Genomic DNA, 25,272 nt, shown 5'->3' on the forward strand with positions numbered 1-25,272 from the left:
CAAGCTCCCAAGTCAACTTGGCTCGGTGGATCAAGGAACCAATTCTTGAAGCCTACCGTTCTGCTGGGCTTCCGGTTCCTTCAAGGCTGAAGGCCCATTCTCCCAGAGCCGTGGGTGCGTCCTGGGAGTTGCTGCACCAGGCTACGGCTCAGCAGGTGTGTCAGGCGACTACCTGGTTGAGTCTGCACGCTTCACGGAGCACTATCTAGTGCATACCTACGCTCGGCAGATGCTAGCTTAGGTAGGCGAGTCCTTCAGGCGGCGGTTGCCCACCTGTAGGAAGGAGCCGTTTTACGGCTCTTTTACCGAGGTATTCTTTTACCCACCCAGGGACTGCTTTTGGACGTCCCAATTGTCTGGGTCTCCCAATGGAGCGACAAAGAAGAAGGGAATTTTGTTTACTTACCGTAAATTCCTTTTCTTCTAGCTCCAATTGGGAGACCCAGCACCCGCCCCTGTTCCCTTCGGGCTGTTTGTTCTTTTGTGTACACATGTTGTTCAGATTGAACTGTTCTTGGTCATGGTTTCAGTTCTCCGAACATCCTTCGGATTGAATTTACCTTAGACCAATTTATAAGTTTCCTCCTTCCTGCTTTTGCACCAAAACTGAGGAGCCCGTGATGCACGGGAGAGTGTATAGCAGAGGGGAGGGGTTTACACTTTTAAGTGTAATGCTTTGTGTGGCCTCCGGAGGCAGTAGCTATACACCCCAATTGTCTAGGTCTCCCAATTGGAGCTAGAAGAAAAGGAATTTACGGTAAGTAAACAAAATTCCCTTCTTTTCTAAGAATTTTCCATATAGCATTAATGTTTTATATTTCATATATACTATGCACATATCTTAGCATTTACAGAGTGCTGATGTATTTTTTTCTTGTGTTTCGTGTACTCACACATGTTTTGCTCTATGTGGAGATGCCGGTCAGTTTTTTTTGTTCTATATTATTGTGCTGCTGTATTCTTTCTTCATCGTTCCTTATGGGAGACCCAGACCATGGGTGTATAGCTTCTGCCTCCGGAGGACACACAAAGTACCACACTAAAAAGTGTAGCTCCTCCCTCCGAGCATATACACCCCCTGGATAACCAAATCTAACCAGTTCAATGCTTTGTGTTCAGGAGGCATACACACACTTGCATTCTCATCTGATTTTTGATTTTTTGGAAAGAGTTTGAAGAAAAGCGGGTCCAATCCTGGACTCCCGGCATGTCCCTTCTCACCCCACTGTGTCGGCGGTGTTGTTAAGGTTGATTTCAGGGCTGGAGCCCTTCATGCTGTGCTCCTTCACCATCCCTCGGGCTCTGGCTTGAAGTGGGAGCCAGCACGGTTCTTCCTGCCTTGCAGGAGACCGGTCTCCATTCGCAGCCCCTTTTGGATCCTGCCGGACGGAGCACTCATCCCTCAGGGACCTGGCCCTGCGTCTCACAAGCTAAGTATATGAGACGTGGTTATTGAGGGGTCCCTTGTACTTTATTGTTGGGGAGAGTGTGCTGTGTAACTATGCTGACATTTCCGGCCGGTTCTCTGGTTTTCACCGGAGAACCGCGCCGATGGTGCCTGCTAGCCGGCCGCATTGTTAAATTTAGGCCCCGGCTTCGCCTGAGGCCTACTTTCATTTTTACTGCCCCTGCATGCCAATCATGCAGAGGGACAGTGCGGCTCCGCCCAGCGGCTGTTCAGCACAGGGAAGGGACACTCCTCTCTGAGGAAAGATTCCCTCCCCTGTATGCCTCCTTTGCCCTCCAGTTCCCGCTCTTTTAGTTGGCCCCGCCCCCTCTCCTTGCTCCGGCTCCATTTTATCAGCGTTCTCACACTGATCGGAGCTGGCTGCAGCATCTCTCTGGGGGTCCGGCCTGTGGGATCTGGAGGGCACACAAAACGGTCTGGTAAGCCACAACCTCCGGTTGTGGACCTGCTTATATACTCTCTAGGGGCCATTCTAGCTCAGAACCCCCACTTCAGCAGCATGTCTCACACAAGGAGCAAGGCTGCAAGGCTGTACTCTATATGCACTGCATGTAAGCTCGTACTGCCTGAACCGAGCACATATCCACATTGTGATGCCTGCTCTAACATGGTGGTGCCTCAGCCTGAGGTCTCATCCCCAGTGGTCACTCCGGCTGCTCCGGCTCCGGTGGCTGAACCCCCGGCTTGGGTAGAATCCTTCTCTAAGTCTATCTCCCAGTCCTTTGCTGACTCCATGGGACAGCTGTCCCGGACTCTGCTGAGCATGCATCAGCCCCCTTCACAGGGTGTCCCTGCTGCTACGGCTCGCTCAGCAGAGCTCGCGGATGATTCTTCATGTGGTCCCAGACCCCGTCCTCCTAAAAGGAGACGCAGGGGCTCCTCTCCTTCCTCGTCCCGCGGCTCTGATTCACGAGCTGAATCGCAGGACGAGGAGGATGCTTTTACTGTGGGCTCGGACGCTACCTCCATGTGCCCCATTGATCTCACCGAGGGTGATGCAGATGTTAGTGATTTTGATTGCGTCTATTAATTCTGTACTGGACCTCAATCCACCAGTATCAGAGGAGCAACCCTCTCTGGTAGAAAAACACCAGTGTACCTCACCTAAGAGAGCAAGGAGTGTGTTCTTTAACCACTCCAGTTTTCAGGCCACTGTGACCAAGCCCAGGGCCTGTCCTGACAAACGCTTCCCAAAGCGTAGTTCTGATGACCGTTTTCCCTTTCCACCAGAGGTGGTCAAGGAGTGGGCTCATTCACCAAAGGTAGACCCTCCGGTGTCTAGAATCTCAGCCCGGACAGTTGTATCTGTGGCTGATGGCACCTCACTTAAGAATTCCACTGACCGCCAGGTTGACCTTCTGGCCAAATCTGTATATGAAGCGGCAGGGGCCTCGTTCTCCCCATCTTTTGCAGCAGTGTGGGCTCTTAAAGCCGTCTCTGCTTCTCTGGAGGAGATGCATTCCCTCACCAGGGACTCTATGCCCGAAATGGTTGCCTTAACTTCCCAAGCTTCAGCCTTTTCATCCTATGCCATGTCTGCCATTCTGGAGGCTTCTCACCGCACGGCGGTGGCTTCGGCTAATTCCCTCGCTATCCGCAGGATCTTGTGGCTTCGAGAGTGGAAAGCAGACGCTTCTTCCACGAAGTACCTTGCTGGCCTCCCATTTGCTGGGCCCCGGCTGTTCGGCGAACAACTGGATGAAATTATTAAGGAGGCTACTGGCGGGAAGAGTACTTCCTTGCCAAAAACTAAAACCAGGAAACCTGTCCAGGGCAGGGACCAGTCGAGGTTTTGTTCCTTTCGTTCCTCTAACTGGTCATCCTCTAAGCCCTCGGCCTCGTCCACTAACTCAGCCAAGGACCGAAAACCCAGCTGGTGCACGAGGCCGCGTCCTCAAAAGGCCGCAGGAGCCGCTGCCACTAAGGCAGCCTCCTCTTGACTATCTGGCCGCGCCAGCAACGTCCTTGGTCGGTGGCAGGCTCTCCCACTTTGGCGACGTGTGGTTTCAACACGTCTCCGATCAGTGGGTGCGGGATATCATCTCCCACGGCTACAGGATAGAGTTCTCTTCCAGCCCGCCAAACAGATTGTTTCTGTCCACTCCCCCCTGCTCCAAGGCCGCCGCCTTCTCTCAGGCCGTGGCATCCTTGCAGGCCAACGGAGTAATTGTACCGGTTCCCGCCCGGGAACGGTTCAGAGGTTTCTACTCCAATCTCTTCCTAGTCCCCAAAAAGGACGGTTCCTTCCGGCCCATCCTGGATCTCAAGCTTCTCAACAAGCATGTTCAGGTGCGGCACTTTCGCATGGAATCTCTGCGATCAGTCATTGCCTCAATGACCCAAGGAGATTTTCTAGCATCCATCGACATCAGAGATGCCTATCTGCATGTGCCAATTGCAGTTTCACACCAGCGTTGGCTACGTTTTGCAATCGGAGAGGAACATTTCCAATTCGTGGCTCTCCCCTTCGGGTTAGCCACGGCCCCTCGAGTATTCACCAAAGTCATGGCAGCAGTGGTTACGGTTCTGCACCTCCAGGGGTTGGCAGTGATTCCTTACCTGGACGACCTTCTGGTGAAGGCTTCATCCAGTGCAGACTGTCAGCGGAGTGTCTCGCTCACTCTCACCACTCTAGTCCAGTTCGGGTGGCTTGTCAATCTACCCAAGTCCACTCTGACTCCGACCCAGAGTCTTACGTACCTGGGGATGCAGTTCGAGACTTTGCCGGCACTTGTAAAGCTGCCCTTAGTCAAACAGCAGTCCCTTCATCTGGCGGTGCGCTCTTTGCTGAGGTCTCGCCGTCACTCCATCAGGCACCTAATGCAGGTGCTGGGTCAGATGGTGGCGTCAATGGAAGCGGTTCCCTTTGCCCAGTTCCATCTGCGTCCTCTGCAGCTGGACATTCTCCGCTGTTGGGACAAGCGGACTTCCTCCTTGCACAGGTTAGTGGCTCTGTCGCCACAGACCAGGGGCTCCCTTCAGTGGTGGCTTCGGCCCCTCTCTCTGTCTCAGGGACGCTCCTTCCTGGCTCCGTCCTGGGTGATCCTCACCACGGACGCCAGTCTAACCGGCTGGGGAGCAGTATATCTCCACCACACAGCGCAGGGCACTTGGACTCAGTCCGAATCAGCCCTCTCGATCAATGTGCTGGAAATCAGAGCTGTGCTTCTAGCTCTCTTAGCCTTTCACCATCTGTTGGCGGGCAAGCACATTCGAGTCCAGTCAGACAACGCGACTGCGGTTGCCTACATCAATCACCAGGGCGGGACACGCAGCCGCCTGGCAATGTTGGAGGTTCAACGCATCCTTCAGTGGACGGAGGACTCCAAGTCCTCCATATCCGCAGTCCACATCCCAGGCGTGGAATACTGGGAGGCAGATTATCTCAGCCGTCAAACCGTGGACGGCGGCGAGTGGTCCCTGCATCCGGCAGTGTTTCAGTCAATCTGCCGCAAGTGGGGCACTCCGGACGTGGACCTAATGGCATCCCGTCACAACAACAAGGTTCCGGTTTACGTGGCTCGCTCCCACGATCCTCAGGCCATTGCAGCGGACGCGCTGGTTCAGGATTGGTCCCAGTTTCGTCTGTCTTACGTGTTTCCCCCTCTAGCTCTCTTGCCCAGAGTCCTGCGCAAGATCAGAATGGAGGGCCGTCGAGTCATTCTCATTGCTTCGGACTGGCCCAGGCGAGCTTGGTACCCAGACCTGTTCCATCTGTCCGTAGAGGTGCCGTGGCATCTTCCGGACCGTCCAGACCTTCTCTCACAAGGTCCGTTTTTCCGCCAGAATTCTGCGGCTCTCAGATTGACGTCATGGCTCTTGAGTCCTGGATCTTGACGACTTCTGGTATCCCTCCTGAAGTCATTTCCACTATGACTCGGGCCCGTAAGTCTTCCTCGGCCAAAATCTATCACAGGACTTGGAAGATTTTCCTGTCCTGGTGTCGCTCTTCCGGCCATGCTCCTTGGCCTTTTTCTCTGCCGACCCTCCTGTCCTTTCTACAGTCCGGTCTGCAGCTAGGACTATCCCTCAATACCCTCAAGGGACAGGTCTCAGCTCTGTCAGTATTGTTCCAGCGGCGTATCGCCCGGCTGGCTCAGGTGCGCACCTTCATGCAGGGCGCATCTCATATCATTCCGCCTTACCGGCGGCCTTTGGATCCCTGGGACCTTAATCTGGTCCTCACGGCCTTGCAGAAACCCCCTTTTGAGCCTCTTAGGGAGGTTTCTTTGTCCCGTCTGTCACAGAAAGTGGTCTTTCTAGTGGCCATAACTTCCCTCAGGAGAGTCTCTGATTTGGCTGCTCTCTCTTCAGAGTCACCTTTTTTGGTTTTTCATCAAGACAAGGTGGTTCTCCGTCCGACTCCAGACTTTCTTCCTAAGGTGGTATCTCCTTTCCACCTTAACCAGGATATTTCCCTGCCTTCCTTTTGTCCGGCTCCTGTTTATCGCTTTGAAAAAGCGTTGCATACTCTGGATCTGGTGCGGGCGCTCCGGATCTATGTGTCTCTCACCGCTGCTCTTAGGCGGTGCACCTCTCTTTTTGTGCTGACCTCAGGTCGGCGTAAGGGCCTCTCGGCTTCTAAGCCGACCCTAGCTCGTTGGATTAGGTCGGCCATTTCCGATGCCTACCAGAGTACTCAGGTGCCTCCCCCGCCGGGGATCAAGGCACACTCGACCAGAGCTGTCGGTGCCTCTTGGGCTTTCAGGCACCAGGCTACGGCTCAGCAGGTCTGTCAGGCTGCCACTTGGTCTAGTCTGCATACCTTTTCAAAGCACTACCAAGTGCATGCTCATGCTTCGGCAGATGCGAGCTTGGGCAGACGCATCCTTCAGGCGGCTGTCGCCCATTTGTGAAGTTGGGTTTCGCCTACTTCTCAGTTTTCTGTTTATTCCCACCCATGGACTGCTTTGAGACGTCCCATGGTCTGGGTCTCCCATAAGGAACGATGAAGAAAAAGAGAATTTTGTTTACTTACCGTAAATTCTTTTTCTTATAGTTCCGACATGGGAGACCCAGCACCCTCCCTGTTGCCTGTTGGCAGTTTTCTTGTTCCGTGTGTTTTCACCGGCTGTTGTTGTAGACAGAGGTTCCGGTTGTTCCGGATTTTGCTCTATCTCTACTTGTGGGTGGATGTCCTCCTTCAGCTTTTGCACTAAACTGGTTAGATTTGGTTATCCAGGGGGTGTATATGCTCGGAGGGAGGAGTTACACTTTTTAGGGTAGTACTTTGTGTGTCCTCCGGAGGCAGAAGCTATACACCCATGGTCTGGGTCTCCCATGTCGGAACTATAAGAAAAAGAATTTACGGTAAGTAAACAAAATTCTAATTTCTTTGTCGCTCCATTGGGAGACCCAGACAATTGGGGTGTATAGCTATGCCTCCGGAGGCCACACAAAGTATTACACTAAAAGTGTAAAGCCCCTCCCCTTCTGCCTATACACCCCCCGTGCCTCACGGGCTCCTCAGTTTTTATGCTTTGTGCGAAGGAGGCAGACATCCACGCATAGCTCCACAGCTTGGTCAGCAGCAGCTGCTGACTAGGTCGGATGGAAGAAAAGAGGGCCCATAACAGGGCCCCCAGCATGCTCCCTTTTCACCCCACTTTGTCGGCGGTGTTGTTAAGGTTGAGGTACCCATTGCGGGTACACAGGCAGGAGCCACATGCTGTTTTCCTTCCCCATCCCTTAATGGGCCCTGGGTGAAGTGGGATCCGGATCGGTCTCCAGGCACTGGGACCGTGCTCCCTCCGCAGCCCCTGGGAATCTGCTGGATAGGAGCTGGGTATCGTCAGGGACAAGGCCCTGCTACTATGAGGTACTCTGTGTCCCCGTGGGGACCGCGCATGGAGCGCTTGTGCCATACACATTACAGCACTGCTGGGTGTGTTAGTGCGCCGGGGACTACCGCGCATGGAGCGCTTGTGCCATACACATTGCAGCACTGCTGGGTGTGTTAGTGCGCCGGGGACTACCGCGCATGGAGCGCTTGTGCCATACACATTGCAGCACTGCTGGGTGTGTTAGTGCGCCGGGGACTACCGCGCATGGAGCGCTTGTGCCATACACACCGCAGCACTGTTGGATGTGTTAGTGCGCCGGGGACTACCGCGCGGCCGCGCTTATTGCCGGCCGCGCTTATAACTTTAGTCCCCGGCTTCTGCGGCCTAGTGTCGTATATTCCCGCCCACAGGCCTGCCAGTCAGGGGAAGGGCGGGACGCTGCACAGATCGTCAGCGCTGAGGGCTGGAGCATACATTAGTATCCTCCTCCCTCCTCACTCAGTACACTGGGGCACTAGATTCCCGCACTTTTCTTGGGCACGCCCACGGTCCCCTCCTCCCCACAGAACGCCGGCAGCCATTCCTGTCAGCGATTCAGACGCTGGAGAGGAGAGACAACACAGGGAGACCCAGGCAGGGAATCTGGTGATCACACAACCGCTCTGAGCGGTCGGTAAGCAGCACCTGTGGTGCTGGCCCCACTGAGTGCCGAAGTGTATATATATATATATAGGCTTATAGGCTATACATTTGCACTGTACGGTCGCTCTGTTGATTTTTGGCTATATACCCTCCTGGCTGTTCTCAGAGGAGACAACATGTCATCCGCAAAAAGCAAGGGTGCCAAAGCACAGGCGTACTTTGCAACCTGTACCTCTTGTACAGCTGTACTACCGGCAGGTTCCACTGACCCTCATTGTGTGCAATGCTCGGCCCCTGTGGCACTTACTCAGCCGGAGCCTCTGCGACTGGTGGCCCAGGTGGAACCACCTGCTACCACTGTCCAGGTGACAGGGACGGAGTTTGCAGTATTTGCTGACAAACTGTCTGAGAGTATGGATAAATGGTCTGCTAAAATACTGGAAGCATTGCAGTCCAGACCGGTGATTCAGGCCCCGGGCACTGTCCAATCCTTGACCCCTGGTCCCTTTCATTTGGAACAGCAAAGTGCCCCTGGGGTAACCCATAGGTCCCAGGGTGAGGTCTCTGACACGGACCGCAGTCCCAGGCCGCACAAGCGGGGTCGCTGGGAAATTCCCTCCACTTCATCACACTGTTCAGGGTCCCAGCAGGGGGACTCTCTGGAGGATGAAGCGGAGGTATCAGATCAGGATTCTGATCCTGAAGCCGCTCTCAACCTAGATACACCTGAAGGTGACGCTGTAGTGAATGACCTTATAGCGACCATCAATCAGGTGTTGGATATTTCTCCCCTAAGCTCCTCCAATTGAGGAGTCTGCTTCTCAGGAGAAATTCCGTTTCAGGTTTCCCAAGCGTACATTGAATACGTTTCTGGATCACTCTGACTTCAGGGAGGCAATCCAGAAAAACCGAGACTGTCCAGACAAGCGTTTTTCCAAGCGCCTTAAGGACACACGTTATCCCTTCCCCCCCCCGAGGTTGTCAAGGGCTGGACTCAGTGTCCTAAGGTGGATCCTCCAATCTCCAGACTGGCGGCTAGATCCATAGTTGCAGTGGAAGATGGGGCTTCACTCAAAGATGCCACTGACAGACAGATGGAACTATGGTTGAAATCCATCTATGAAGCTATCGGCGCGTCTTTTGCTCCAGCATTCGCAGCCGTATGGGCACTCCAAGCTATCTCAGCTTGTCAGGCGCAGATTAATGCAGTAACACGTACATCTGCCCCGCAAGTGGTGTCCTTAACCACTCAGGCGTCGGCGTTTGCGTCCTACGCCATTAATGCTATCCTGGACTCGGCGAGCCGTACGGCAGTGGCATCCGCCAATTCGGTGGTACTCCGCAGGGCCATGTGGCTACGTGAATGGAAGGCAGACTCTGCTTCCAAAAAGTTCTTAACCGGTTTGCCATTGTCTGGCGACCGCTTGTTTGGTGAGCGATTGGATGAAATCATTAAACAATCCAAGGGAAAGGATTCATCCTTACCCCAGTCCAAACCAAACAGACCTCAACCACGGAAGGTACAATCGAGGTTTCGGTCCTTTCGGACCGCGGGCAGGTCTCAATTTTCCTCGTCCAAAAGGCCTCAGAAAGGTCAGGGGAACTCCGATGCATGGCGGTCTAAGTCACGTCCTAAAAAGACCGCCGGAGGAACCGCTCCCAAAGCGGCCTCCTCATGACTTTCGGCCTCCTCAAACCGCATCCTCGGTCGGTGGCAGGCTCTCCCGCTTTTGCGACGCCTGGCTGCCACAAGTAAAGGACCGATGGGTGAGAGACATTCTATCTCAAGGTTACAGGATAGAGTTCAGCTCTCGTCCTCCGACTCGTTTCTTCAGAACATCTCCGCCCCCCGACAGAGCCGAGGCTCTTCTGCAGGCGGTGGGCACTCTGAAGGCGGAAGGAGTGGTGATCCCTGTTCCTCTTCAGCAACGGGGTCACGGTTTTTACTCCAACTTGTTCGTGGTGCCAAAAAAGGACGGATCCTTCCGTCCCGTTCTGGACCTAAAACTGCTCAACAAGCATGTGAAAACCAGGCGGTTCCGGATGGAATCGCTCCACTCCGTCATCGCCTCAATGTCCCAAGGAGATTTCCTGGCATCAATCGACATCAAAGATGCTTATCTCCACGTACCAATTGCACCAGAGCATCAGCGCTTCCTGCGTTTCGCCATAGGGGACGAACACCTTCAGTTCGTGGCACTGCCTTTCGGCCTGGCAACAGCCCCACGGGTCTTCACCAAGGTCATGGCAACAGTGGTGGCAATCCTACACTCTCAGGGACACTCGGTGATCCCTTACTTAGACGATCTACTTGTCAAGGCACCCTCTCAAGGGGCGTGCCAACACAGCCTGAACATTGCTTTGGAAACTCTCCAGAGTTTCGGGTGGATCATCAATTTTCCAAAGTCAAATCTGACACCGGCCCAATCACTGACATATCTTGGCATGGAGTTTCATACTCTCTCAGCGATAGTGAAGCTTCCGCTGAACAAACAGCGTTCACTACAGACAGGGGTGCAATCTCTCCTTCAAGGTCAGTCACACCCCCTGAGGCGCCTCATGCACTTCCTAGGGAAGATGGTGGCAGCAATGGAGGCAGTTCCTTTTGCGCAGTTTCATCTGCGCCCACTTCAATGGGACATTATCCGCAAATGGGACAGGAAGTCGACGTCCCTCGACAGGAACGTCTCCCTTTCTCGGGCAGCCAAAGCTTCCCTTCAGTGGTGGCTTCTCCCCACTTCTCTGTCGAAGGGGAAATCCTTCCTGCCCCCATCCTGGGCGGTGGTCACGACGGACGCGAGCCTGTCAGGGTGGGGAGCGGTCTTTCTCCACCACAGGGCTCAGGGTACTTGGACTCAGACAGAGTCCTCCCTTCAGATCAATGTTCTGGAGATAAGGGCAGTGTATCTTGCCCTAAAGGCGTTCCAGCCGTGGCTGGAAGGCAAACAGATCCGAATTCAGTCGGACAACTCCACAGCGGTGGCATACATCAACCACCAAGGCGGGACACGCAGTCGGCAAGCCTTCCAGGAAGTCCGGCGGATTCTGCTGTGGGTGGAAGCCACAGCCTCCACCATTTCCGCAGTTCACATCCCGGGCGTAGAGAACTGGGAAGCAGACTTTCTCAGTCGCCAGGGCATGGACGCAGGGTAATGGTCCCTTCACCCGGACGTGTTTCAGGAGATCTGTTGCCGATGGGGCATGCCGGACGTCGACCTAATGGTTCCCGGCACAACAACAAGGTCCCGACATTCATGGCACGGTCTCAAGATCACAGAGCTCTGGCGGCAGACGCCTTAGTTCAGGATTGGTCGCAGTTTCAACTCCCTTATGTGTTTCCTCCTCTGGCACTGTTGCCCAGAGTGTTACGCAAGATCAGGGCCGACTGCCGCTGCGCCATCCTCGTCGCTCCAGATTGGCCGAGGAGGTCGTGGTACCCGGATCTGTGGCATCTCACGGTAGGCCAACCGTGGGCACTACCAGACCGACCAGACTTGCTGTCTCAAGGGCCGTTTTTCCATCTGAATTCTGCGGCCCTCAGCCTGACTGTGTGGCCATTGAGTCCTGGATCCTAGCGTCTTCAGGATTATCTCAAGAGGTCATTGCCACTATGAGACAGGCTAGGAAACCAACGTCCGCCAAGATCTACCACAGGACGTGGAAAATATTCCTGTCGTGGTGCTCTGCTCAGGGTTTTTCTCCCTGGCCATTTACCTTGCCCACTTTTCTGTCCTTCCTTCAATCCGGATTGGAAAAGGGTTTGTCGCTCGGCTCCCTTAAGAGACAAGTCTCTGCGCTCTCTGTGTTTTTTCAGAAGCGCCTAGCCAGACTTCCACAGGTACGCACGTTCCTGCAGGGGGTTTGTCACATCGTCCCTCCTTACAAGCGTCCGTTAGAACCCTGGGATCTGAACAGGGTGCTGATGGTTCTTCAGAAACCACCGTTCGAGCCAATGAGGGATATTTCTCTCGCACGCCTTTCGCAGAAAGTGGTTTTCCTAGTAGCAGTCACTTCACTTCGGAGAGTGTCTGAGCTAGCAGCGTTGTCGTGCAAAGCCCCTTTCCTGGTGTTTCACCAGGATAAGGTGGTTCTGCGTCCGGTTCCGGAATTTCTCCCTAAGGTGGTATCCCCCTTTCATCTCAATCAGGATATCTCCTTACCCTCTTTTTGTCCTCATCCAGTTCACCAATGTGAAAAGGATTTGCACTTGTTAGATCTGGTGAGAGCACTCAGATTCTACATTTCTCGTACGGCGCCCCTGCGCCGCTCGGATGCACTCTTTGTCCTTGTCGCTGGCCAGCGTAAAGGGACACAAGCTTCCAAATCAACCCTGGCTCGGTGGATCAAGGAACCAATTCTCGAAGCCTATCGTTCCTCGGGGCTTCCGGTTCCCTCAGGGCTGAAGGCCCATTCTACCAGGGCCGTGGGAGCGTCCTGGGCCTTGCGGCACCAGGCTACGGCTCAGCAGGTGTGTCAGGCAGCTACCTGGTCGAGCCTGCACACTTTCACGAAACACTATCAGGTGCATACCTATGCTTCGGCAGATGCCAGCCTTGGTAGGCGAGTCCTTCAGGCGGCGGTTGCCCACCTGTAGGACGGAGCCGTTACGGCTCTATTATGAGGTATTATTTACCCACCCAGGGACTGCTTTTGGACGTCCCAATTGTCTGGGTCTCCCAATGGAGCGACAAAGAAGAAGGGAATTTTGTTTACTTACCGTAAATTCCTTTTCTTCTAGCTCCAATTGGGAGACCCAGCACCCGCCCCTGTTTTTTGTGTACACATGTTGTTCATGTTGAATGGTTTCAGTTCTCCGATATTCCTTCGGATTGAATTTTCTTTAAACCAATTTATAATTTTTTCCTCCTTCTTGCTTTTGCACCAAAACTGAGGAGCCCGTGAGGCACGGGGGGTGTATAGGCAGAAGGGGAGGGGCTTTACACTTTTAGTGTAATACTTTGTGTGGCCTCCGGAGGCATAGCTATACACCCCAATTGTCTGGGTCTCCCAATTGGAGCTAGAAGAAAAGGAATTTACGGTAAGTAAACAAAATTCCCTTCTTTTGTCACAATAATAGTAGCATTGGTGCAATTCGATTCGCAGGTCACGTCAGTAATCTGCGGCTGCAGTTCGAGGTCCCTCAGAACCCCCTCTGCGGATGCCGGTAGGTTGTGGGCCGTTCTCCAGGCTCCCGTCCAGCGGTTATAGATTACGGACCTGACCTGTGAATCGATTTGCACCAACTTTAATTAATAATGATAATGAATCACAGTGATATCTGCCAAGAAAATCTTGGCAACTTCCTTGGCATGAGTCTTAAGTGCCCAGTTCTAGAATTTTGTTGATCCGGATAATAAATGGATGATGTCCAATGTTTGATATCATTTGGATACACTGTCAAGTCGTAGGTTTTCCCCCTCAGTGCCAGTTAGCCCACCATCATGTAGCATTGTACTACCATAGATATTAGTATAGCCATCAATATCTCCACAGTCTTCAGGTTACGCAATGTGTTCCCTTATAATTAATACCATGATTGTTTAGTGTTTTAGGTTTTTTTCCCCCCCAAACTCTAATTAATTTCCTTTCATTTCTGCAGATGAAGATTCATTCCCCGTCCCCCCACAAACAGGTTCCTGCCAAGTGCAATGATTATTTCTATAATTATTTCACCCTGGGAGTGGTGAGTATTTCTGCCGAAACCAAATGCTGCCAAGAATCCAACACTTTTCAGATGACTTGTCGGTAAAGAGGCTTCTAGAAGAAATATACTGCCACTTAAAGAATAATTACATTTATGTCAATAATTTCCTCCTTGTCTTAGCTGCTCTTTGTCGCTTCAGTAAATATCAGTATTCCCCACAATGTAACATTTCTGCAGCATCTTCACTTAGAATTCTCATCCTCCTTTTTCCTCCTTCCTCTTCTTCTCTCTCCTTCTTGCTTCTCTCTCCTTATTTTCTCTCCTTCTTGCTTCTTCCTCCTTCTTGCTTCTTCCTCCTCCTTGCTTCTTCCTCCTCCTTGCTTCTTCCTCCTCCTTGCTTCTTCCTCCTCCTTGCTTCTTCCTCCTCCTTGCTTCTTCCTCCTCCTTGCTTCTTCCTCCCCCTTGCTTCTTCGTCCTCCCCCTTGCTTCTTCGTCCTCCCCCTTGCTTCTTCGTCCTCCCCCTTGCTTCTTCGTCCTCCCCCTTGCTTCTTCGTCCTCCCCCTTGCTTCTTCGTCCTCCCCCTTGCTTCTTCGTCCTCCCCCTTGCTTCTTCGTCCTCCCCCTTGCTTCTTCGTCCTCCCCCTTGCTTCTTCGTCCTCGCCCTTGCTTCTTCGTCCTCGCCCTTGCTTCTTCGTCCTCCCCCTTGCTTCTTCGTCCTCCCCCTTGCTTCTTCGTCCTCCCCCTTGCTTCCTCCTCCTTCCCCTTGCTTCTTCGTCCTCCCCCTTGCTTCCTCCTCCTCCCCCTTGCTTCCTCCTCCTCCTCGCTTCTTCTTCCTCCTCCTCGCTTCTTCCTCCTCCTCCTTTTTGCTCCTTTCCTTTCTTCTTTCCTTCTTCTTGCAGTAATTATTTGCTGTGATTGTTTTCTCTGGAAGTGTATAGGATATCACAAGGGCAGAAAAGAATATCAGAAAAAAAAAAACGCATGAAAAATCACCACTTAATTTTTGTAAACCGAATGCAACAAAACACAAACCAGCTACAAAAATAATAAACAAATCTAAAAATCCAGAATAATTGATGCAGATTTTTTAATCAGAATTTTTTGTGCATATTTTTTTTTTTTTTTAACAAAAATACAAATGCATTGGGTGTAGTGTTCCTGTTGCTTTTGCACAGTATTGGCATTTATTGTCCATGGCATCCCATGTAAAAATATAAAAAAACGCAGTATACATCTTTTTACTTTAAAGGGGTTGTTCAGCTCTGCTTCATTAAATGTTTATATATTTCTTTCTTGTTTATTATGCTCTTTTAACTTTTTTTTTTTTTTTTTTTTATCTGTTTCCAGGATATTCTATTTGATGCAAATACCCACAGGGCCAAGAAGTTTGTATTGCACACAAATTATCCAGGACATTATAATTTTAATATGTGAGTAGACCTTTTGGGTGAAATGTCTCATGATTCGATGTTGGCTACAGATAGGTACTGGCTCCAGTTAAGGAGACCCAACAAATTTATGGGGACTTGCTTACTAGATGCAATTTATGAGACTAAATACATTCACTAACTGTTCATACACATGATATAACCGCTATCTCTCCTGCCTTCCATATACTTTTTCATGGGTTGATGTGTTTTCAATAGAAAAAGACACAAAAGCTGCTGCCACAAGCTTCTGGCAGTGGCTCTTCTTCCCTGGAAAGAAATCTGATTCCCCCCCCTCCCCCATGACATTGTGTGTTGGTGAACAGATCCTGCTCAAATTGGAGGGTTTGCCAACTTTCAACTGATGTTCATGAAAGCTATAATGCCCCCATATGCATTAGACTAGTGGCCGAAACCTAAAATTTATCGATGTACCCCCAATGGAAGATGTCGGGGACAGAAGGATCCAGCTTGTCTGATTTCGGGTGGACAATCCTTTTTGTTTTCTAAGTGATCAGCCGCCAGAGATGATTGGCAAACGATCGTTCCGCCGACAGTGGGGTTGTCAGACGATCGTTCCGCCGACAGTGGGGTTGTCAGACGATCGTTCCGCCGACAGTGGGGTTGTCAAACGATCGTTCCGCCGACAGTGGGGTTGTCAGACGATCGTTCCGCCGACAGTGGGGTTGTCAGACGATCGTTCCGCCGACAGTGGGGTTGTCAGACGATCGTTCCGCCGACTGGGGTTGTCAGACGATCGTTCCGCCGACAGTGGGGTTGTCAGACGATCGTTCCGCCGACAGTGGGGTTGTCAGACGATCGTTCCACCGACAGTTATCCAAGTGTTCTGCTATTCATGAGTCTGTCTTCTAAACATGGAAGTGAAGGAGAAAAGTTGTCAGGAACCAGCTGTATATAATATAGATGATTTTCTGATAAAGCTAATCGCCTTGTCGCCCTTTTTTGCAGATATCATCGTTGTGATTTTCGGATTCCGTTAATAGTGAAGAAAGGTGAGCCGAGCGTTCTCTTCTTTTGTAACTCTTCCACTTTATCTTTCTTTCTTATCACATCTTCAAATGTTATAACATGACAATATCTCACTTTTTTATATACTTAACAGACAACTCCGAAACACAGACTGAAATCTGCACCACGTATAGCAAGGTGAGCCGCGTACATTACTGCTTGTAAGATGGGCAAGGCGGCCATTCCTCTCCATAACACCACTGTGCCCTATAATCGGTGGTGTCTAAGGGGGCTTTCACATTGCGTTCTGATCTCTGTTCAGTGGTCCCGTCGGGGCTTTTATCCGAACCCCCTGCAAAACGGGATTTGGATGTATGCACCGACTGAGCCACTGACTATAATGGTGCAGACTTAGTCACCGTGTGCTCTGTCATGCACCATTTTCGGAGGTATACAAACGCCTAGATGTAGTAGACTGCATCTGGGTGTCCGTCTCCAGTAAGCATATACCTCAAAAAATGGTATACACGGTGGCTATGTCTGCACCATTATAGTCAGTGGCCCCGTTGGCGCATACGTCCGAATCCTGTTTTGCGGGGAGTTCAGACGGAAGCCTCAACGGGACCACTGAACACATAGAGGAACGCAGTGTGAAAGCGGCCTTACTGGACTGTTTATACCGGACGATGAATGTTTTGTTTGCACAGATCGATTGTTAGGGTACGCTCACATGAGTGTATGACTCGCATGAGTCTCGCATCGCATCACCCGGCACGGCCACACACTCTCCATACAGGAGTGTCTCCGCTGCATAGAAATACATGGAGCCGACCCACTCCTGTCAGGGGAGAATGCGGCCGTGCCGGGTGATGCGAGACCCACGCGAGTCATCTGCTAGTGTGAGTGTACCCTTAATACATTTCTTCTGTGCCCTTTATAAAATCATGTTATCGGCAGCACATGGCCTGTTTACACCGGGGGGATATGCTGCCGAGAACGATTATTTTCTTCGTCGCTCCATTGGGAGACCCAGACGATTGGGTGTATAGCTACTGCCTCCGGAGGCCACACAAAGCATTACACTAAAAAGTGTAAGGCCCCTCCCCTTCTGGCTATACACCCCCAGTGGGATCACTGGCTCACCAGTTTTCAAGCTTTGTGCGAAGGAGGCACACATCCATGCATAAGCTCCACTGTTTAGTCAGCAGTAGCTGCTGACTATATCGGATGGAAGAAAAGAGGGCCCATACTAGGGCCCCCAGCATGCTCCCTTCTCACCCCACTTGCGGTTTGTAAGGTTGAGGTACCTATTGCTGGTACGGAGGCTGGAGCCCACATGCTGTTTTCCTTCCCCATCCCCCTGAGGGGCTCTGAGGAAGTGGGATCTTTCCGGCCACCAAGCCCTGAGGCCGGGCTCCATCCACAGACCCATAGAACCTGCTGGATGTGGAGCGGGAGTGCCGTTCAGGGACAAGGCCCTGCAACTTTCAGGTACTCTGTGTCCCCGTATGGCAGGCCACGCACACTCCAGGCTTGTTGGGTGTGCTAGTGCGCCAGGGACTGTAGCGCTGTGCGCTGGGCTTATAGTCCCTGCAGATTACTGGGGGAATTTACGTGTGGGGACCGCCGCGCCGACCGCCCCTGGAGCGGCGGCGCAGCTGCGACTTGTAGTGCGCCGGGGACGCGCCGACCGCGCTTTTACGGCGGCGGCGCTTCTAACTTTAGTCCCCGGCTTTTGCGGCCTAGCGCCGCTTCGTTCCCGCCCCCACCCTGTCACTCAGGGAAAGGGAGAGACGCTGCTCTATAGCAGCGCCGAGGGCTGGAGCCTTATTTGCATTCTCCAGCCCCCTTCACTAGACACAGTGGGCGCCGGGTTCCCGCTCTTGTCTCGGGCACGCCCTCGGCCCGCCCCTCTCCTCTGGACGCCGGCAGCCATTCCGGCACGCAGAGCGGGAAAACGGAGACAAGCGCTGAGCTACCAGCACAGGATTCCGGCGCCACACACCCGCTTTTGTGCGGGCGGTAAGCGGCAACTAAAGTGCTGACCCACTAATGCCGAAGTGTCCTGTTGTACGTTTGTACGGTCGCTATTCAGGATGCAGACCTAGAAACAGCAGCAAAAGATCAGGGGTGCTAAAGCACAGACTCTATATGCTGCTTGTCTTGCATGTGCTGCAGTGTCATGTGTCCTTTATGCTTGTATGCTTTACATTGCACTGTAAGGGCTATTCTTGGCTGTCTACCCGCCTAGATGGCTAGACAGCGGCAGCAAACAGCAATGGTGCTAAGGCACAAGCTTTCAATGCTGCTTGGATTGCATGTACTGCAGAGTTTATTTTCATGCTTGTACATTCACTGCATGTCGCTATTCTTGGCTAATGCTCCTTGATGACTAGACAACAGCAGCAGAAAAGCAAGGGTGCTAAGGCACAAGCTTTCAATGCTGCTTGGATTGCATGTGCTGCAGTGGTTATTTTCATGCTTGTATGCTATACATTCACTGTATGTCGCTTTTCTTGGCTAATGCTCATGAATAACTAGACAACGGCAGCAGAAAAGCAAAGGTGCCAAGGCACAGGCTTTCTATGCTCCTTGTACTGCATGTGCTGAAGTGTTTATTGTACTTCACGCTTGTATGCTATACATTGCACTGTACGGTCGCTATTCTTGGCTAATGCTCCTAGATGGCTAGACAGCAACAGCAAAAAAAAAAAAAAGGGCATGGCGGAGTTGCAGTTTCCGCTGATATATTGTCTGTGACTATGACTAACATCTTACAGACTTTGCAGTCCAGACAGACCTTGGGCAATGTTGATTCAATGCCCCTGGCCACCCTGATTTCAAAACAAATCATGGCTCCAGGAGGGTCCCATGCGTCCCAGGGTGCAGGCTCTGAAACGGACGACAGTCCCAGACGGCCTAAGCGAGCTCCCTGAGAACGGCCCTCGACTTCATCACAGTACTCTCTGTATGATGATGCAGACGTAGCTGTTCAGGACTCTGATCCTGAGACCGCTCTCAATCCGGATACACCGGATGGTGACGCTATAGTGAATAATCTTATAGCGTCCATCAATGGAAGGTTGGGTATTTCTTTGTCGCTCCATTGGGAGACCCAGACAATTGGGTGTATAGCTATTGCCTCTGGAGGCCACACAAAGTATTACACTTAAAAGTGTAAGGCCCCTCCCCTTCTGGCTATACACCCCCAGTGGGATCACTGGCTCACCAGTTTTGTGCTTTGTGCGAAGGAGGCATAGCTCCACTTTTTAGTCAGCAGCAGCTGCTGACTATGTCGGATGGAAGAAAAGAGGGCCCATACTAAGGGCTCCCAGCATGCTCCCTTCTCACCCCACTGTATGTCGGAGGTGTTTGTAAGGTTGAGGTACCCATTGCGGGTACGGCGGCAGGAGCCCACATGCTGATTCCTTCCCCATCCCTTTTTACAGGGCTCTGGGTGAAGTGGGATTTACCGGTCTCCAGGCACTGAGACCGTGCTCCATCTACAGCCCCTGGAGAAGATGCTGGATGGAGCGGAGTACATCAGGGACATGGCCCTGCTTCCTCAAGGTACTCTGTGTCCCCGTGCATTTGGCGCTCACACCGCAGCATGCTGGGTGTTGTAGTGCGCCGGGGGACATCAGCGCTGCGGCGCCTGTGCCATGGCCTCATTCAGCTTCGCTGAAGCAGGCTTACTTATGGGAATTGGTCGCGCCGGCCGCTGGGACTGCGGCGCGGCTGGCACTTGTAGTGCGCCGGGGACTTCAGTGCGGCCTGCGCTTTTACGGCGGCCGCGCTGATAACTAGAGTCCCCGGCTTTTGCGGCCTGCTTCCGTTCGTTCCCGCCCCCAGACCTGCCAGTCAGGAGAGGGGCGGGACGCTGGCCACTTCTAAGAATCGGTCGAGCCGGCCGCTGGCAGCGGCGCGGCTGGCACTTGTGGTGCGCCGGGGACTTCAGCGCGGCCCGCGCTTTTACGGCGGCCGCGCTGATAACTAGAGTCCCCGGTTTTTGCGGCCTGCTTCCGTTCGTTCCCGCCCCCAGACCTGCCAGTCAGGAGAGGGGCGGGACGTTGGCCACTTCTAGGACTCGGTCGCGCCGGCCGCTGGGACTGCGGCGCGGCTGGCACTTGTGGTGCGCCGGGGACTTCAGCGCGGCCCGCGCTTTTACGGCGGCCGCGCTGTTAACTCGAGTCCCCGGCTTCTGGGCCTAGTCTCCCTTCGTTACCGCCCACAGCCCTGACAGTCAGGGTAGGGGCGTGACGCTGCATAGCACAGCAGCGCTGAGAGCTGGAGTATGTTTTGCATACTCCACCCCTCTCACTGTGTGCACTGTGAATCCGGATTCCCGCACTTTCTCAGGCACGCCCACGGCTTCCTTCTCTACAAGGACGCCGGCAGCCATTAGTGTCAGTTTCTGTACGATACAGAGACAAGTGTGGAAGTCCCTGGCATTCTGATAGTCACACAATCGCTGCAACAGGCGTTAAGCAGCACCTGTGGTGCTAACCCCACTAGTGCAGAAGTGCACTTATAGATATGCTTGTACTATATACATTGCACTGTTTGGTCGCACGTTGTATATACCCTCCTGGATTATGCGGAGGAGTTATCAGCATATTCTCTGTGTAAAACAAAGGTGCAGAACCACATGTTTTTCTATACAGCTGGTACAGCATGTACGGCTATACGGCCGGCAGGTTACATAGACTCCCATTGTATGCACTAATGGCCAGGGGATGAGGACGGTGTCTGCAGTATTTACTGACAGTTTTTCTGAGACTATGGCTATGATACTAGAAGCCTAGCAGTCCGGACATGTCTCTCACAAGGGCACTGTTGAATCATTGATCCATGGCCCCCCTCAGTGTGAATAACTAACAGCTCCGGGAATGTCACACGCATCCCAGAGTCACGGCTCTGCACGGACGTCAGTCCCAGACAGCCTAAGCGGGCTCACTATGAGCGGCCTCGGTTTCATCAGGGTCCTAGCAGAAGGACTCGCTGTATTATGAGGCGGAAGTAGCGGCTCAGGATTCTGATCCTGAGACCGCTCTCAATCTGGATACACCTGCTCGTGACGCCATAGTAAATAATCTTATAGCGTCCATCTATAGAATGTGGGTTATTTCTCACAGCTCCTCCAGTGGAGGAGTCAGCTTCACGTATTTTTCTGGACCACTCTGCCTTCAGAGAGGCAGCCCAGGAACACCACGCTTATCCAGATATGCGCTTCTCCAAACGGCTTAGGATACACGTTATCCCTGTCCCCTGACTTGGTCAAGGACTGGACCCAGTGTCCCGAGCGGCATCCTCCAATCTCCAGGCTTGTAGCTAGATCCATAGTTGCAGTGGGAGATGGAACTGCAAACTCAAAGATGCCACTGACAGACAGATGGATCTCTGGTCGAAAGCCATCTATGAGGCTGTCGGCGCACCGTTGGCTCCGGCATTCTCTCCCTTGGGGCACTCCAAGCTATTTCAGCTTGTCTTACACAGATTGACACGGTTACACGTACATCTGTGCCGCAGGTGGCATCCTTAACCTCTCAAATGTCTGCATTTGTTTCTTACGCGATTCAGGTTGTCCTGGACTCTGCGAACCGTGCGGCGGTAGCCTCCGCTACTCCGTGTTTTTAAGCAGAGCCTGGTCTGCTCGTTAAGTGAATGGAAGGCAGATTCTGCTTCCAAAAAAGGTTGCCTAACCAGTTGCCTTTTTCTGCTGACCGACTGTTTGGTGAGCGTTGGATGTAACCATTAAACAGTCCAGGGGTAAGGATTCATCCTTTCCTCAGCCCGGACACAACAAACCCCAACAGCAAGAGGCAGTCGGGGTTTTCGGCCTTTTCGAGGCTCGGGCAGGTCCCATTTTTCCTCGTCCAATGTGGACTCAAAAGGATCAGAGGAGCTAAGATTCTTAGCGGGCTCAGTCACGCCCAAAAAAGCGACAGTCTGAAAACCCGCTTCCAAGGCGGCTTCCTCATGACTTGCGGCCTCGGTCGGTAGCAGGCTCTCCCGCCTTGGCGATATTTAGCTGCCATAGGTCAATGACCATTAAGTGTGAGACATTCTGTCTCACGGGTACAGGATAGAGCTCACTTCTCGTCCTCCAACTCGATTCTTCAGAATTTCTCCACCTCCCGGCCGGGCCGCTGCTCTTCTGCAAACAGGGTGCACTCTATAGGCAGAAAGAGTCATGACCCCCGTTCCTCTTCAGGAACAAGGTCACGGTTTTTACCCCAAATTCTTTGCGGTACCTATAACAACGGGCCGTTCCGTCCCGTTCTGGATCTAAAAATGCTCAGCAAGCTCGTGGACACCAGGCGGTTCCGGATGGAATCCCTCCGCCATGTCATCGCCTCAAGGTCCCAAGGATATTTCCTAGCATCATTAGGCATCAAGGATGCTTATCCACACGTGCCGATTGATCCAGAGCACTAGCGTTTCTACGCTTCGTTATAGGAGACGAACACCTTCTGTTCGTAGCTCTACCTTCCGGCTAGCGACAGTCCAACTGGTCTTCGCCAAGGTCAGGGCAGCAGTAGTCACAGTCCTGCACTCTCAGGGTCACTCTGTGGTCCCGTATTTAGACGATCTACTTGTCAAGGCACTCTCTTAGGAAACATGCCAACACTGCCCGAACGTTGCGCTGGAGACTCTCTAGAGTTTTGGGTGGATCTTCAACTTTTTAAAGTCAGATCCGACCCCGACCCTGTCGATAACATATCTAGGCATAGAGTTTCTTACTCTCTCAGCGACAGTGAAGCTTCCGCTAGACAAACAGCATTCACTACGGGCTGCAAGCTCTTCTTTAAGAACCAGTCGCACACATTGAGACGCCTCATGCACTTCCTACGTAAGATGGTAGCAATGGAGGCAGTTCCTTTCGCGCAGTTTTACTGCGTCCACTACAATGGGACATTCTCCGCCAATGGGACGAGGAGTCGACGTCCCTCAACAGAGTCGTCGTTCTTTCTCAGGCGGCCAAGGAATCTCTACGGTGGTGGCTTCTTCCCACCTCTTGGTCAAAAAGAAGGTCCTTCCTATCCCCATCCTGGGCGATAGTTACGACAGACGCGAGTCTATCAGGGTGGGGAGCAGTTTTTCTCCACTACAGCGCTCAGGGTACGTGGACTCAGCAAGAGTCCACCCTTCAGATCAATGTTCTTGAACACAGAGCAGTGTATCTTACCCTACAAACCTTCCAACAGCGGCTGGAAAGCAAGCATATCCGACTTCAGTCGGACAGCTCCACAGCGGTGGCATACATCAACCACCAAGGAAGAACGCGCAACCGGCAAGCCTTCCAGGAAGTCCGGCAGGTTCTGATGTGGGTGGAAGACACGGCATCCACCATATCCACAATTCACACCCCAAGTGTGGAAACTAGGAAGCTGACTTCCTAAGTCGCTGAGGTGTGGCCGAAAGAGTATGGTCTCCTCACCCGGACGGGTTTCAGGAGATCTGGCGCCGCTGACAGAGGCCGGACGTCGATCTAATGGCGTCACGGCACAACAACAATGTGCCAGCTTCATGGCACGGTTTCACAATCATCGAGCTCTGGCGGCAAACGCCTTAGTTCAGCATTGGTCGCAGTTCCAGCTACCTTAGGTGCCACCTCTGGCATTGTTGCCCAGAGTACTGCGCTAGATCAAGACCGACTGCGGCCGCGCCATCCTCGTCGCTACAAATTGGCCGAGGATGTTGTGGTACTCGGTTCTGTGGTGCCTCACGGTAGGCTAACCGGGGGCACTACCAGACCAATCAGACTGGCTGTCTCAAGGGCCATTCTTCCATTTGAATTCTACGGCCCTCAACCGGTTGGTGTGGCATTGAGTCCTGGAACCTAGTGTCGTCAGGATTACCTCAGGACGTGGTTGCCACCATGAGACAGGCTAGCATACCAACGTCCGCCAAGATTGACCACAGGACGTGGAAGATGTTCTTATCTCGGTGCTCGGCGCAGGGTGTTTCTCCCTGGCCGGTTGCATCGTCTATGTTTCCTTCCTTCCTGCAATCTAGGTAGGAAAATGGGTTGTCGCTCAGTTCCCTTTAGGGACAAGTCTCAGCGCTATCTGTATTTTTTCAGAAACGACGACTTCCTCAGGTACGCACGTTCCTACGGGGAGTTTGTCTTCTCAGCACTCCGTACAAGCGGCCGTTAGAGCCCTGAGATCTGAACAAGGTTCTAATTGCTCTCCAGATGCCGCCTTTCGAGCCTTTGAAGGATGTCTCCCTTCCCGCTTTTCACGGGAAGTGGCCTTCTAGTAACGGTCTCGTCTCTTAGGAGAGTTTCCGAGCTAACAACGCTCTCATACAAACTCCCTTCCTGGTCCTTCACCAGGACAGGGTAGTTCTGCGTCCGGTTCCGGGATTTCTCCCTAAGGTGGTATCCCACTTTCATATCAATCAGGATATCACCTCACCTTCTTTGTGTCCTCGTCCAGTCCATCAATTTCAGAAAGATTTGCATCTGTTGGTTCTGGTGAGAGCACTCAGGTTCTACTTCCCGCATGGCGCTCCTGCGCCACCCGGATGCACTCTTTGTCCTTGTCGCTGGTCGGCGTAAACAGTCGCAAGCTTCCAAATCCACCCTTGCTCGGGGGATCGAGGATACAATTCTTGAAACCTACAGTTCTACTGGGCTTCTGGTTCTCTCAAGGCCGAAGGCCCATTCTACCAGAGCCGTGGGTGCATCCTGGGCATTACGGCACCAGGCTACGGCTCAGCAGGTGTGTCAGGCACCCACCTGGTCGAGTCTACTTACTTTTACCAGGCATTATCAGATGCATACCTACGCTTCGGCAGACGCCAGCCTAGGTAGATAAGTCATTCAGGCGGCGGTTGGCCACCTGTAGGAGAGGGCCGTTTGACGGCCCTATCATGAGGTATTCTTTTACCCACCCAGGGATTGCTTTTGGACATCCCAATTGTCTGGGTCTCCCAATGGAGCGACAAAGAAGAAGGGAATTTTGTTTACTTACCGTAAATTCCTTTTCTTCTAGCTCCAATTGGGAGACCCAGCACCCGCCCTGTTTTCTCTGGGTTTTTCTGTTTTTTCGGGTACACATGTTGTTCATGTGGTATGGTTCAGTTCTCCGATGTTTCCTCGGATTGAATTGGTCTTTAAACCAGTTATTGGCTTTCCTCCTTCTTGCTTTGGCACTAAAACTGGTGAGCCAGTGATCCCACTGGGGGTGTATAGCCAGAAGGGGAGGGGCCTTACACTTTTAAGTGTAATACTTTGTGTGGCCTCCAGAGGCAATAGCTATACACCCAATTGTCTGGGTCTCCCAATTGGAGCTAGAAGAAAAGGAATTTACGGTAAGTAAACAAAATTCCC

The 25,272-nt window shown here is 52.5% G+C and overlaps 1 protein-coding gene across 2 annotated transcripts in view; it reads left to right on the top strand.

The window, feature by feature from the left end:
• Positions 1–25,272, top strand: part of PHAF1 (phagophore assembly factor 1) — an 81,561-nt gene that overhangs the window by 47,927 nt on the left and 8,362 nt on the right. For both annotated transcript variants that reach the window (XM_075326850.1, XM_075326851.1), the window contains 4 exons: positions 13,493–13,576; positions 14,884–14,966; positions 15,933–15,976; positions 16,087–16,130. In XM_075326850.1, coding sequence (XP_075182965.1) covers positions 13,493–13,576; positions 14,884–14,966; positions 15,933–15,976; positions 16,087–16,130 — 255 coding nt within the window. The remainder of the gene's footprint in view (positions 1–13,492; positions 13,577–14,883; positions 14,967–15,932; positions 15,977–16,086; positions 16,131–25,272) is intronic.

Source organism: Anomaloglossus baeobatrachus, chromosome 10, assembly GCF_048569485.1.
Source record: "Anomaloglossus baeobatrachus isolate aAnoBae1 chromosome 10, aAnoBae1.hap1, whole genome shotgun sequence".
NCBI lineage: Eukaryota > Metazoa > Chordata > Amphibia > Anura > Aromobatidae > Anomaloglossus > Anomaloglossus baeobatrachus.